Raw genomic sequence first — 14006 nt, forward strand, 5'->3', positions numbered from 1 at the left:
GATAATTTGATACTTGGCAATTGTTGTGCTCATGTTTAAGCTCTTGCATCATATACTTTGCACCCATTAATGAAGAAACACTTAGAGCTTGCTAATTTGGTTTGCATATTTGGTTTCTCTAGAGTCTAGATAACATCTAGTATTGAGTTTTGAACAACAAGGAAGACGGTGTAGAGTCTTATAATGTTTACAATATGTCTTTTATGTGAGTTTTGCTGCACCGTTCATCCTTGTATTTGTTTCAAATAACCTTGCTAGCCTAAACCTTGTATCGAGAGGGAATACTTCTCATGCATCCAAAATCCTTGAGCCAACCACTATGCCATTTGTGTCCACCATACCTACCTACTACATGGTATTTATCCGCCATTCCAAAGTAAATTGCTTGAGTGCTACCTTTAAAATTCCATCATTCGCCTTTGCAATATATAGCTCATGGGACAAATAGCTTAAAAAATATTGTGGCATTGAATATGTACTTATGCACTTTATCTCTTATTAAGTTGCTTGTTGTGCGATAACCATGCTTCTGGGGACGCCATCAACTACTCTTTGTTGAATATCATGTGAGTTGCTATGCATGTCCGTCTTGTCTGAAGTAAGAGAGATCTACCACCTTAATGGTTGGAGCATGCATATTGTTAGAGAAGAACATTGGGCCGCTAACTAAAGCCATGATTCATGGTGGAAGTTTCAGTCTTGGACATATACCCTCAATCTCATATGAGAATAATAATTGTTGCCACATGCTTATGCATTAAAGAGGAGTCCATTATCTCGTTGTTCATGTTGTCCCGGTATGGATGTCTAAGTTGAGAATAATCAAAAGCGAGAAATCCAAAATGCGAGCTTTCTCCTTAGACCTTTGTACGAGCGGCATGGAGGTACCCCATTGTGACACTTGGTTAAAACATGTGTATTGCGATGATCCGGTAGTCCAAGCTAATTAGGACAAGGTGCGGGCACTATTAGTATACTATGCATGAGGCTTGCAACTTATAAGATATAATTTACATAACTCATATGCTTTATTACTACCGTTGACAAAATTGTTTCATGTTTTCAAAATAAAAGCTCTAGCACAAATATAGCAATCGATGCTTTCCTCTTTGAAGGACCATTCTTTTTTACTTTTATGTTGAGTCGGTTCACCTATTTCTCTCCATCTCAAGAAGCAAACACTTGTGTGAACTGTGCATTGATTCCTACATACTTGCATATTGCACTTGTTATATTACTCTATGTTGACAATTATCCATGAGATATACATGTTACAAGTTGAAAGCAACCGCTGAAACTTAATCTTCCTTTGTGTTGCTTCAATACCTTTACTTTGATTTATTGCTTTATGAGTTAACTCTTATGCAAGACTTATTGATGCTTGTCTTGAAGTACTATTCATGAAAAGTCTTTGCTTTATGATTCACTTGTTTACTCATGTCATTACCATTGTTTTGATCGCTGCATTCATTACATATGTTTACAAATAGTATGATCAAGGTTATGATGGCATGTCACTTCATAAATTATCTTTTTTATCGTTTTACCTGCTCGGGACGAGCAGAACTAAGCTTGGGGATGCTGATACGTCTCCGACGTATCGATAATTTCTTATGTTCCATGCCATATTATTGATGATACCTACATGTTTTATGCACACTTTATGTCATATTCGTGCATTTTCTGGAACTAACCTATTAACAAGATGCCGAAGAGCCAGTTGCTGTTTTCTGCTGTTTTTGGTTTCAGAAATCCTAGTAACGAAATATTCTCGGAATTGGACGAAATCAAAACCCTGGGTCCTATTTTGCCACGAAGCTTCCGGAAGACCGAAGAGGAGTCGAAGTGGGGCCACGAGGGGCCGCCACCATAGGGCGGCGCGGCCCAGGCCTTGGCCGCGCCGACCTGTGGTGTGGGGCCCTCGTGTGGCCCCCACGTTGCCCTTCCGCCTACTTAAAGCCTCCGTCGCGAAAACCCCAATACGAAGAACCACGATACGGAAAACCTTCCAGAGACGCCGCCGCCAATCCCATCTCGGGGGATTCTGGAGATCTCCTCCGGCACCCTGCCGGAGAGGGGATTCATCTCCCGGAGGACTCTTCACCGCCATGGTCGCCTCCGGAGTGATGAGTGAGTAGTTCACCCCTGGACTATGGGTCCATAGCAGTAGCTAGATGGTTGTCTTCTCCTCATTGTGCTTCATTGTTGGATCTTGTGAGCTGCCTAACATGATCAAGATCATCTATATGTAATGCTATATGTTGTGTTTGTCGGGATCCGATGGATAGAGAATACCATGTTATGTTAATTATCAAGTTATTACCTATGTGTTGTTTATGATCTTGCATGCTCTCCGTTATTAGTAGAGGCTCTGGCCAAGTTGATGCTAGTAACTCCAAGAGGGAGTATTTATGCTCGATAGTGGGTTCATGCCCGCATTGATATCCGGGGAGTGACAGAAACCCCTAAGGTTGTGTTGTGCTGTTGCCACTAGGGATAAAACATTGATGTTATGTCCGAGGATGTAGTTATTGATTACATTACGCACCATACTTAATGCAATTGTCTGTTGTTTTACAACTTAATACTGGAAGGGGTTCGGATGATAACCTGAAGGTGGACTTTTTAGGCATAGATGTAGTTGGATGGCGGTCTATGTACTTTGTCGTAATGCCCAATTAAATCTCACTATATTTATCATGACATGTATGTGCATTATTATGCCCTCTCTATTTGTCAATTGCCCGATCTGTAATTTGTTCACCCAACATGCTTTTATCTTATGGGAGAGACACCTCTAGTGAACTGTGGACCCCGGTCCATTCTTTTATACTTGAAATACAAATCTGTCTGCAATACTTGTTTTTACTTGTTTTCTCTGCAAACAATCATCTTCCACACAATACGGTTAATCCTTTGTTACAGCAAGCCGGTGAGATTGACAACCTCCACTGTTTCGTTGGGGCAAAGTACTTTGGTTGTGTTGTGCGGGTTCCACGTTGGCGCCGGAATCTCGGTGTTGTGCCGCACTACATCCCGCCGCCATCAACCTTCAACGTGCTTCTTGGCTCCTCCTGGTTCGATAAACCTTGGTTTCTTTCTGAGGGAAAACTTGCTGCTGTGCGCATCATACCTTCCTCTTGGGGTTCCCAACGAACATGTGAGTTACACGCCATCAGAGACGACGTGGAAGTCGTACATGCAGATGACTCGATCGAGGTCTCAATAGCCGGCATGAACATTTGGGACTCGGAAGACCAAGAGCCGCTCTCTGGAATTAGTTTGGATAGCTGTGATCGCATCGAGGTGACAAAAAACGGGGTGAGGCTGGTCTTATCCACTGGCCTGATAGAGTAGCGAGAGCAACGTCCATCGACATACGTGGCAAGGCCGATCCCTGCGATCGGCCCCAAAAAATAAAAAGCAAGGATCTCACTTCAAACATGTCACGTAGTCGTGGTAGGAAGACTCCCTCCTGTAAGGGAGCACATACAAGTTGTAAACCTTCATCGAGCAGTTCAATCAACATGGAGGCCGATTCCAGCAATCGGCCAAAATTATCCTCGCCATACGTTCTGCCTGTGGTCAGCATCGACTTAACAGGCGACGGAGAGCTAGGGTATGGGTTTACGTCGGCTGATGAGCTAGAAGAGATCGACATTGGTCCTGGGATAAGCTACGACTAACATTCATCAGAAAGAGCCGATATCTTCAATCACTTGAAAGATTCGGCTCGGGGGGCACCTAATATGGAATAATGAGTAATAAAATATGGGGGCCGATGCACGAAATCGGCCAGTAAAAAAAATTAGCACAGCCGATGCACAGACATCGACTTTAGAACTAAGAAACAAAAAGCCGATGCACAACCATCGACTCTAGAGTACAAGCTCAATAATGCAGTTTTCAAATTACACAGGGAGACTCTACTGAAGGAACATCTCAAGGGCACGGAGGGCATCAGCGCGAACATGATCCACCTCGGCGATCTCGGCCTCATCATCTTCGTCTTTGCCTGCCACCAGCTGCTTGTTCAAGGCGCGGATTTCGGCCGGATCGGTCTTCGGTTCAGCTTTGAGGCCTTCTCGCTTCCTCGAGGGAGTGGGCGATAAGAGCTTCCTTAGCTTCGATGAGCTGTTTGGTTGCCCGGACCTTCTCTTCAAGGGCCTCCAACTCTTTGCGCAAGGTCGTCAGTTCAGCAGTGACGACAGAGGTGTCGGTTTTGGCGTCCAAAGCTGCCTTTTTCTCATTAAGCCGTTGGCATTTGTCTGCAATATCGGCTTTCAACGGAAGCTGGGCGTGGCGCAGGTCGATTCTCTGACGAGCCAATTTCACCCTAGACCTGTAGGCAGACAGAGTCACAACTGGCCAGAGTTTCACCTGCAGCGTCACCGGGAGATGAGGCTGGATGTCTTCCAGAATTCTCTTCACTGCCTCGGAGTCTTCAACCAATGTCTCAATGGAGGAGGAGAGCAGGGCCTTGAGATGCTGGAGTTGACCATGTGTAGCGCTGGGTCCCGGCTCTTCGCTTGCTTTAGCAGTAGCCGGTTCGATGGACTCAGGGTCAAATGTTAGCAAGCTTGAGAGATCATAACCCTGAGAAACAACAAGAAAAACGTCAGGAGACAGCAAAAGAGTAGGGTAGAGCTAAGGGAAAGGATTGTACCTCTCCTAAGACCAGAGGAACAGCCGATGAAGAGGTGATCGGCTCTTGTGTTTCTGCTGTGGGCTTGGCCAAGTTGGCCACCTTGTCAGCTACACTTTTAGAAGTTGCTAGGTCCAGGGTGGCGGATGGCATTGGTACCTCCTCGACTTCCCCACTGGAGGTGTCATCAGTCTGCAAAGGGAATGGTTAGCCGATGAGAACAGCAATGGGTTAGCATGAAATATGAGCCAAGGAGAGTATGGAGGGGATTACGTTTGAAATCTCCTGGTTTGATGAAGAGGCTTGCGGTTCCTTGCGAGCTCTCTTGATGCATCGGCTCTTTGTGCGTAGACTGCCCTGCCCTGCTTTGATGGGAGTTTGGGAGACAGCAGGTTCAGGGGCTGACCTTTTCTTGGAAGCCGACGGCGGCAAGTCTGGCTGGCTCTGCGTGGTGGTTTTCCCAGAGTTGCCCGAGCTCGAGTCCCTTCGACTGGACTGTGTGTCCTCACTGGAGTTTTCTTCAGTGGAGGTCTGTAAAAGAAATACAAGCATGCTGCAGAAGCCTAGAAGGATAAATGAAATCAGCCAAAGCATGGATAAACTTACGTGCAAACTTTCTTGAGCTAGAGCAGGGCTTTGGCGCTTCAAAGTCTTCCTGGCAGCTACCTTCCTCACTGCTGTTCTCGCCTTGACTGAGGCTCGGGGGGCAGCTGGCCTAGAAGACACTCTGCTTTTGGAAGCCGATTTTGGTGTCATCGGCTGGCTCTGCATCACAACCTTTTTCAAAGATGGTGAGTTTTTACAGAAGAGGACCACCGGAGCCGGTGGGAGGAATCTGAAAGGGGAGCCATCATCATCTACAGGATCTGGACCGTCTTGTTGCTGCAAGGAGACAGAGCAAGGTTATAAAAGGAAATCATTATAAGCCACTTCAAAATAATTTGTGAGTAGTGGTACCTGTTCTGCAGGGATGTCATATTCAGCATCAAGTTGTTTCAGCAATGGTCCCAGAGCTCTCCTGAAGGCATGAGTTTTCCACATTGACCACCAAGTCTCAAAACCATCGGTTGATGAGGTGAAAGAGAGGTTGTGAGGAATTGGGATGGCTAGAGCGTCAAAGAAGGAATAACACCTCTGACTGGTGAGGACATCAGGTAGCTCAGCTCTGCTCTCTGTCAGGTGGTGCAGAAAGAAATGGGGAGATACCTGTCCAAGACCAAGTTGCCGGGCTGCTACGACCGGCTGATAAGACTCATAACCAGGTTTGATGATCCTGTTTGAGGTGCTCATGCCAACTGGAAGGAAGCAGGGACGGATCATGATGGAATACAATTACCAAGTGCTGGCGTCATCGGCAAAGCTATCTAGCCTGAAAGAGACTGGATTTTCAAAATTTTCAGACTCCGTATAGGGAAAGAAGAGAGGATTGTCCAGGCCTTGGTAGAAAGTTCTGAACCACTCTGATGCTCCCTTGAAGGTCAGTTTGCTGCCTGGAAGGCTATATAGAGCTTGGCCGTAGCTAGTGCATCGGATCTGCCGCCCATTAGTATCTGGGAAGGTGCAAGTAGCCAAAGGTGGAAAGTTTGGGGTCTGGTTTTGGAAGTACAGCTGAGCCCATAGCTGAATAAACCACCAGGGACCTCCGGTTTTGACTGTCTTTTAGAAGAACAGTTTAACAGACATTAGCTGAAGATATCTATAGACCTCTCCAAGAAACAGTTTGCCAATGCCAAGCTGAGTGCCTCTGGCAAGTTCATAGGCCAGGGAAAGGTAATTCTTGGTTGGAGCAAGTGAAGGACCACAGAATATGAAGTGTTCCAACCAGAAATTCAGGAAGGCCGTGTGTTCTTTCTCTGTTACAGGACCTTTGTTTTTCATGTGGCGCCGAAGGTAAGCACCCCAATTTGTGCACTCTGTTTTGGAAGAAAGCGTGAAAGGGACCTTTGGCAGCCTGAAGGCAGATGGGCTTGGGGATGCAATGTCTAAACCAGTGATCATGGCCACATCTAGTAAGGTTGGTGTCATGGGGCCATGGCCAAACATGAAGCAATTCAAAGCATCAGACCAGAAGTAGCCGATGGTTTTCAGAAGGTTTTCATGTTTCTCAAGGGGAGATAGTGATAAGGCTAAGGCATCGGCTATTCCTGCGATTTCCCAGGTGGCTTGGTGGGTTTTTGATATTCTATTGTACATGGAAACCCAATCTTCAGGAGGATTAGGCCAGGCTCGTAAGCAGTCGGCCCAAGAAGTTAGATCTAGGTTCTGATTCACGAAGGGGATTCTATTGGCCTCGCATGAAATTAAGTGGGCAGGACTCTCGGTAGAACGAGGACCAAGACAAAGAGAGTTTGGAAGAGAAGGATGCGGCAGCAGAATGTTCGATACCTAGAAATTAATGACGGAATGAGACATTAATTCGGATGTTTGTTGTTAATTCTAACACTATGTTCGGACAGACGAGGAGCGGTTGAGGATTACCTTCGAGCCGGAGACCGTAGCGTTGGCGTTGGATGATTCCGCCATTGGGTTCACTACGGAGATGAGCCTGCGCGATTAAGATCTGAGGTTCGCGGGGCCGTGAGTTGGATCTGTTCGAGCGGCGATTTGGGGATCTGAGTGTTGCTCTTTCAGATAAGTTGCAGGTTACCGTTTGAATAGGCAACTGAGTTGGCCTTACTCGCGTTTTATGGCAAAGGCCGATGCGCTGCCATCGGCTCTTGGTGCGTTGAATTGCTTTGACAATCGGCAAAAAATTGATGGGAAGGCAAAATCGGCTTAGAAATATTTTCTTCATTAATAAAGGGGCTTTTACAGAGAAGAGCCGATTGCTCAAGGAAGAAAGAACAGAAGCCGATTACTACTACTACTAGTCCTATACTAGTAGTCCCTAATCTAAGGGCCGTTGCTGCCCTCGTCGTCGTCGTCGCTGCCGCCGGCGCTGCTGCTGGCGGGCTCCTCGTCGCTGCTTCCGTAGCCCTCTACGGGAGCCTCTTCCTCGTCGTCGTCGTCGTCGTCGTCCGACCCGGCGCGGAAGCGCTTCGCCGGCGGGTATTCGTCGGAGGAATCGTCGTCCTCCTCTTCTTCCTCCTCGTCGGAGGATGTGAAGTCGTCCCACGAGAAGCGGTCGTCCTCGCTCCCCACCTCCAGCTCCCCGTCGACGAGGAACTGGAAGTCATCTTCTCCGTCGGTCAAGGACTTGTCGTCCTCGGACCAGACGGAGGAATCATGGGACTCGATGTCCCACTTCTCCGGGGCGCGGAGGTCGTACGCCGCCAGCGAGTCCCACTCCGGCGTGGGCTCACGGGAAGAAGAAGATAAGGAGGAGAGACCCGATGAGGCAGAGGAGGAGGAGGAAGACATGGCTACAGTGGAAGGGGGTTTTTTGCCGACGGCTAGTACGGAGCAAGAGGATGAAGAGGCGAACTGCTCGGCGCGGTTAAATAATGGGGATATAGTGGAGATTTAATGTTATAGCGGTTTCCGAGGAAGTGGTGCCAAAGAACTGTCAAATCGTGCAGAGAAGTTGAGAAGGCAAGGCATCATGATAAAGGATACTGCGACGGTTCTGCTCTGCCACGACGTGACCCTACGAAGCGAAAAACAGAGTGGTTTTGAAATTATCATTGCCAAAACCAGGGGGGCATGTGTTATCACCGGAATTTAACCAAGTCTGGAGATGGGCCGTGATTAAATGGGCTTAGAGGATATGCACGGAAAATATTCCTGAACCGGCCTTGTACAAGAAGTTTGGGCTAGACTGCCCGTGTATCTGTAAATTATAGTAGGTTACGTGTCGGTTAGAATTAAGAGATAGAGTTTAGCTCGTACACGGTTGGGTTTATTCCCAAGTTAGAAAGTCTACGAACTATAAATATGTATCTAGGGTTATTGAGAAAGGAGGACGATCACGTTCACAACAAATCAATCTAGGCGCATCGCCACCCCTTGTTTCGAGGGTTTCTCCCGGGTAAGCAACATGCTGCCTAGATCGCATCCTGCGATCTAGGCGAGTATCGCTTATTCGTTATTGGTGTTGCTCGTGCTGAAGCCTTTTTGATGGCGAGCAACACCCTTATCTTAGGTATTTTGGGGCTGACGTCGATGGTTTCACGATACACTTGTTTAGCTACGCCGCCCCTCGATATCTAGCTGCCCTTACACCTATCTTAGGTGTAAGGGCATCATCTTGCTTGTTCTTTATTTAGTAGATCTAATCCATTATAGTTGCTCCTTGTTCTTCAAGGATTGGTTTGATATCCGCATGGTTAGGCCTTATAAACGGGTTGAACGATCCGGTAGTGCGTAAGGTGTGGTTTATTAAGCCCTAGAGGGATTGTTCCGGGGATCAACTTCATGTTGGTTTTTAGGCCTCTTTAGGGCTGATTTTCCATCATCTTACGTATCTGCTAGGCTCAACTACGCGTAGGATGTTCCGATTATGCGGTGAAAACCCCAAACTGTCGTAGATTAGTTTAGCTTGATATCGATATAGCAGGATCCCCATGTCATCATAAATCTAACATGAACCATGGGGCAATCGGCTCTTTGAGCCGATCCACAGGGCAACCTAAGAGCCGATCGGGGCTCGTATTTAATGTTTACGTGTTTGCCATGCAGGAAACTAGTCGAAGCAATCCATCACCTTCCTGACCAGGTATAGGTCAGGTGGCACGCCCTCGTAAGCACCAGGACGTGTGCCAGAAGGCATTGCGGGCCGTTGCCCGAGGGACCAGGGTCCACCGCAGTCCTGGGAGCCTCCCGGCTCTACGGTGTTGCCCGTCGCTACTCGCCGGTGGGTTTTTGACAGCAACACACCGGTAGCGAGGGGAAGCCGCCAGGATGGCGCCATTGGTGGGAAAGAACTGCCGCGCCTAGCAGCTCTAGTTCCCCGCCGACGGACGGCTAGGAGGAGGAGTGGGAGGCCGTCACCGACGACAGCCAAGAGGAGGAGGGGGAGGCCGTCGCCGACGACGGCCATGCGGAGGAGGAGGAAGAGGATGGAGATGTCAGGTGGAGACGACTGGAGGCGGAGGAGGAGGAAGAGGATGGAGATGCCAGGTGGAGACGGCTGGAGGCGGAGGAGGCGACCGAGGAGGCGGCAACAACAAAGAAGGAGGCAAGAGTTCGGGCGAAGGCAAAAACGCAGCCAGCGAGCACCGATGACGACGAATACACCAAGGACTACACGTCGGAGGGGGACACAAGCTCCTCAGACGCGTCAAACGTCACTACCTCTTCGAAAGAGGTGACGAGCAGGAAGTATCTCCATGAGGACGACGAGGCGAGACCATCAAAGAAGAAGTAGCTCGTAGTTTAAAAATTAGTTTGAACATTACTTTTATGTTTAATTTGTTTCAATATGTTGCACTACCTTGAAAATCTCGATTCTACCTACAAATTCCTTCTCTCTATTAAAATGAAAATGCACAAAAAAAAGTTATTTTAATGTTTGGGGGCCGTGGCTAGGCAGCGACGCGCCCCAAACGTGGTACGAAGCGGAGGCGTCCCCAAACGCTCGATCCGCGCCGTTTGGAGAACGCTTTGGGGACGTAACTGGAGATGGTCTAACACGAAAGTTGTTTCTACGGAAATTACGACAAGCATTAGGTCACACATGCATGCAGACAAGGTTTTAATCTTGAAATAAAGTATCATGTCACTGTTACAGGTTATAACTGAATTCCACAGCGTTCATGAGTCACAGGCACTAGCATATATCTTGCTCGCATGGCATCCAAAAGCACCAATGAATTATTTTCTCCTTTATTAAGAGTTCAGACGATAGTGTCCACGCAGTGAACTTGTCATTTCCACGCAGAGAAAGAGAAGGACTTTATCTGACAGAGATATATGCACGCGGTGCTTAGACTTGACGAAGCAACTCACCTTTTTTTTATTAAATTAGTACGGCAGACATTAAGGAGTAAAGTAAATATGAAGGAAAGTGTCTGTAAAAACGAAAATACTTTGTTGACTGACAGTTTCTTCAGTCAAATATCAAAGACTGCGACAGTACCCTCCGAAAGTTTCTACGTAAGATCTTCAAGGAACAACTGATTTCCTGGATGATCATACACACATGATAACGATACTGGTATGATACTAAATTACTAACTCATAACCTACAGCTAAGTACAAGTCTAGATCTTCATCGGGGAAAAGAAACCAGAATCATGCATAGCGATCTGTAAGATTTGAACCAGACAACAAACTTTGATACTAATAAAATATAAAATGAGTGGAGATTTTTGGCTCCCAGGCACCAGTGATCCTGTTATTTTTTACGAGTTTCAAAGAAATTTGAGAAAAACTCCGGATGTAGACAATAGTTTATCCTACAAACGTGCCAAATATAAATTTTAAATACTACTTTATATTCTAAGTTGCAGAAAAATAACAAACATGTGGATCTGAGTATATATATTTTTAAATCTTCAAATTTGATCAGATTTTGTCATTTTTTGTGTAGCCCATAATATAAAGAATTCCGCATTGTGAGTTTTCATGTTTTTATGTTACATCATTGACCATGTTCATATTTTTTTTTAACTTATAAATATCTCTGGACGGATCACTGGAGCTTGGGATCCAAAGAAACTTTCCGTAAAAAAGTCATTTATTTTTGGTTGCGCTACACCCACTTCTGAGGTCTTGAGTCTTCCAGATGTCCCCTCAGGTCTTGAGTCTTGTTTTTTTTCCCCCAAAGAATGACAGAAATATCACCTTCCTGCCTTACCCGAAATTTCTATGTAAGCAACATCCATACTCAACTTGGGAAAATGTAGTCAAACACTACATATGTATATTTTATTTAAAAAATTCATGACTTAGTATTGAAGACCTAATCAATGGACCACCCAGCTCTGGCACTTTGAGCCGGTCCATTTTTGGCCCTCCCTGTACACATTGTGACCCAAGTATCAGAACGTGGCTTTTGATCCGGAGCCTGTAGCACTTACCCCTACTTCAGCCTGGCTTGCCCGGCCAATTCATTTAATGTATATGATATGAACATTTATTACTTTTTGGTGCAAAAGAACCATGAATTACTCATCATGTTCGATGTGTTCTGAAATATGTTTTCATGTTCTGTATGTTTCCCAACATGTACACGACGAATTTCCGCGAAGAAACATGTACCAAACCAAGGAGCACAGAACATGCATTAGACTTTTGTGTGTGAGAGCAGAAAGGGAGAAGGAATAGAACTCATGAACCATCTCTTTCCAGGAAGCATCTAATGGAGTAAAAAAGATTAAAAGAGCCAGTAAGAACCAAGACCATAGACTCTCTGAATCTCAGGCTAACAAGTGTCATCTTGCTGTTTACTCTTCTTCCATAACGTTTTCCAAAGTGGAAATATCCTCTGACCTGCCTGGATCTTTCATATTGATTCTCTTGAAGCTACAAGTTAGGCTACAAAAACCAACTAGTTGGCTTCCTAGTTCCTATATAATCCTCCATTGGTACATCTTCCCTTCAACAAAACAACCAGACTTCCGAGTTCACAGGTGAAGCCAGCAACAATGGAGAAGTCCCCAGCCACTGCAGCATGTCATCATGAACCAATTTTCCAAGAAGAACTCGGTATTCTCATCCTTTTCACTATCCTCACCTGGTCCATCTCAAAGCTTCAGAGGTTCTTCCCCAGTTATTTCCAGTCCTGCAGTTGTCCTGTCTCCAACACAACCTCGACGCCTGTCCTCGCCAACACAGAGATATCCAAGGCACCGAATAATAATGAACACAATGAGGTAGATAAGATGCAATCTGATGCTGAGATAGCAATGAGAAAGATGGGGTTCAATTTTGATCAAGAACATAGTGTGGCCTTGAACGCAATTAGCTCTGAATGTATCTCTACGCTGTTCGTGGACGAAGAACCTAGCTTGCAGGAAGTGAAAATGGCGTTCTTGCTGTTTGATGAGAACAATGATGGGTACATCGACGCATCGGATTTGCAAAGAGTTTTTCGGGACCTAGGATTAGGAGAAGGAGTAGGGTTAAGTGAGTGTGAGCAGATGATTTCTAGATATGATATGAACGAGGACACGAGGATAGATTTTATAGAGTTCACCAATGTTTTGGAAGCCAGCTTTTGCTAAAATTATTCCGATGTATATATTTTTTCTTACACGCAGTGATTTGTATTTAACATTTTGTGAGTTACCGACTTAGTATTCCAGTTTAGTCGAGAATCCAATTGTAGATCTTTGACTAAGCTATTACAAAGGCAACTTCTCGTCCAACAGGACCTATTATGCCAGTTTGGCATACAATGGGCAGTTCCCTCATTGTCTAATTGCCTCCTCCTCCCCCCCCCCCCCCCACCCCACCCCCGCGCCGCGCGAAAGGTCATTTCTACGCCTAGCTTTTCATGTAGACTTTTGTCGTTGCATATTCGACAGTATTTCGGTGAAAGGGGGAGCCACGGGGCGAGGAGTCACCGGGAAGGGGACACACGAGTTACCCAACTTCAAAAACCACACGACAGGGGAGAGATCCTATTGTTGCTTGTCTGGAATTATTAGGCAACAAGTACGAGATTACAATGAGTTGTGTCGTGCCTCTAGGGCACCTAGTATCCGGCTTATAAAGGTGTCTGGATCAAGGATTACAATGGTACAGATCCAATCGGATACGACTACGCTTAAGCTAAGCTAAGTTATCTTGTCGTGTACATCATGGATCCGACTGACCTCTACTATGGGCCGGATCCGACTACTTCTATCCAAGCTAGATTCCTCCATATTGATTCTCCAGCAACTAGGCTGCCATAGGCCTCACCACCATCTGTGGACCAACGCTACATGCAGTTTCACTCTTGTTGCTTATTAGTGTCCTTTTGCATTGCAACTCTGAGGCTTGTGCACTTATCCCCTGTTACCCCCTACAACATATGCTGTTCACAGGTCCATCCAAGTACCGTGGCGGCGCCAAGGTCTAGCCTCCTTCTCGCCGTCACCGAGAGCAAGAAGAGCAAGAGGAGATTGTCTCCCCAAGGACCACCAAGGGTCAAAGGGCGACAGCAGCTAGCAAGAGGACCACCTCGGGTCCCCAAAAACCTATGAGTGGGCTCAATAAATCCCAATTCTTGGAGGTGAGGGGTGTCAACCCCTATTTGGTACCAAGGAACCCTCGGCTATGCCCCAACAACTTCTTCTACCACGCCAATCAAGAGAGGATCTACAATAAAGTCTATGGGGCCAAGGAGTTCAATTGTTGCCCCCAATTCTCCATCAACATGGACAAGCTCCGCTCCAAGCCCGAATACTTTGGGGAGGCTCTAGAGATATGCGAAGAACAAGGACTTGTCCCCTTGATGACCTTCACCCACAACTACTCCAAGGAGGTGATATGT

General features: G+C 46.3%; 1 protein-coding gene across 1 annotated transcript; it reads left to right on the top strand.

Annotated features, from left to right (window-relative positions):
- The first annotated feature begins 12171 nt into the window (after positions 1–12171).
- On the top strand, positions 12172–12750 carry LOC124700177 (probable calcium-binding protein CML46). The gene has a single exon (XM_047232343.1). The coding sequence runs from the start codon at positions 12172–12174 to the stop codon at positions 12748–12750; it is 579 nt and encodes a 192-aa protein (XP_047088299.1).
- The last annotated feature ends 1256 nt before the right edge of the window (positions 12751–14006 follow it).

The sequence above is a fragment of the Lolium rigidum genome, chromosome 3 (genome assembly GCF_022539505.1).
Source record: "Lolium rigidum isolate FL_2022 chromosome 3, APGP_CSIRO_Lrig_0.1, whole genome shotgun sequence".
Lineage (NCBI taxonomy): Eukaryota > Viridiplantae > Streptophyta > Magnoliopsida > Poales > Poaceae > Lolium > Lolium rigidum.

What these genes read in the sequence shown, in the direction of transcription:
- LOC124700177 (XM_047232343.1), top strand. Translation starts at nt 12,172, where the DNA reads ATGGAGAAGTCCCCAGCCACTGCAGCATGTCATCATGAACCAATTTTC.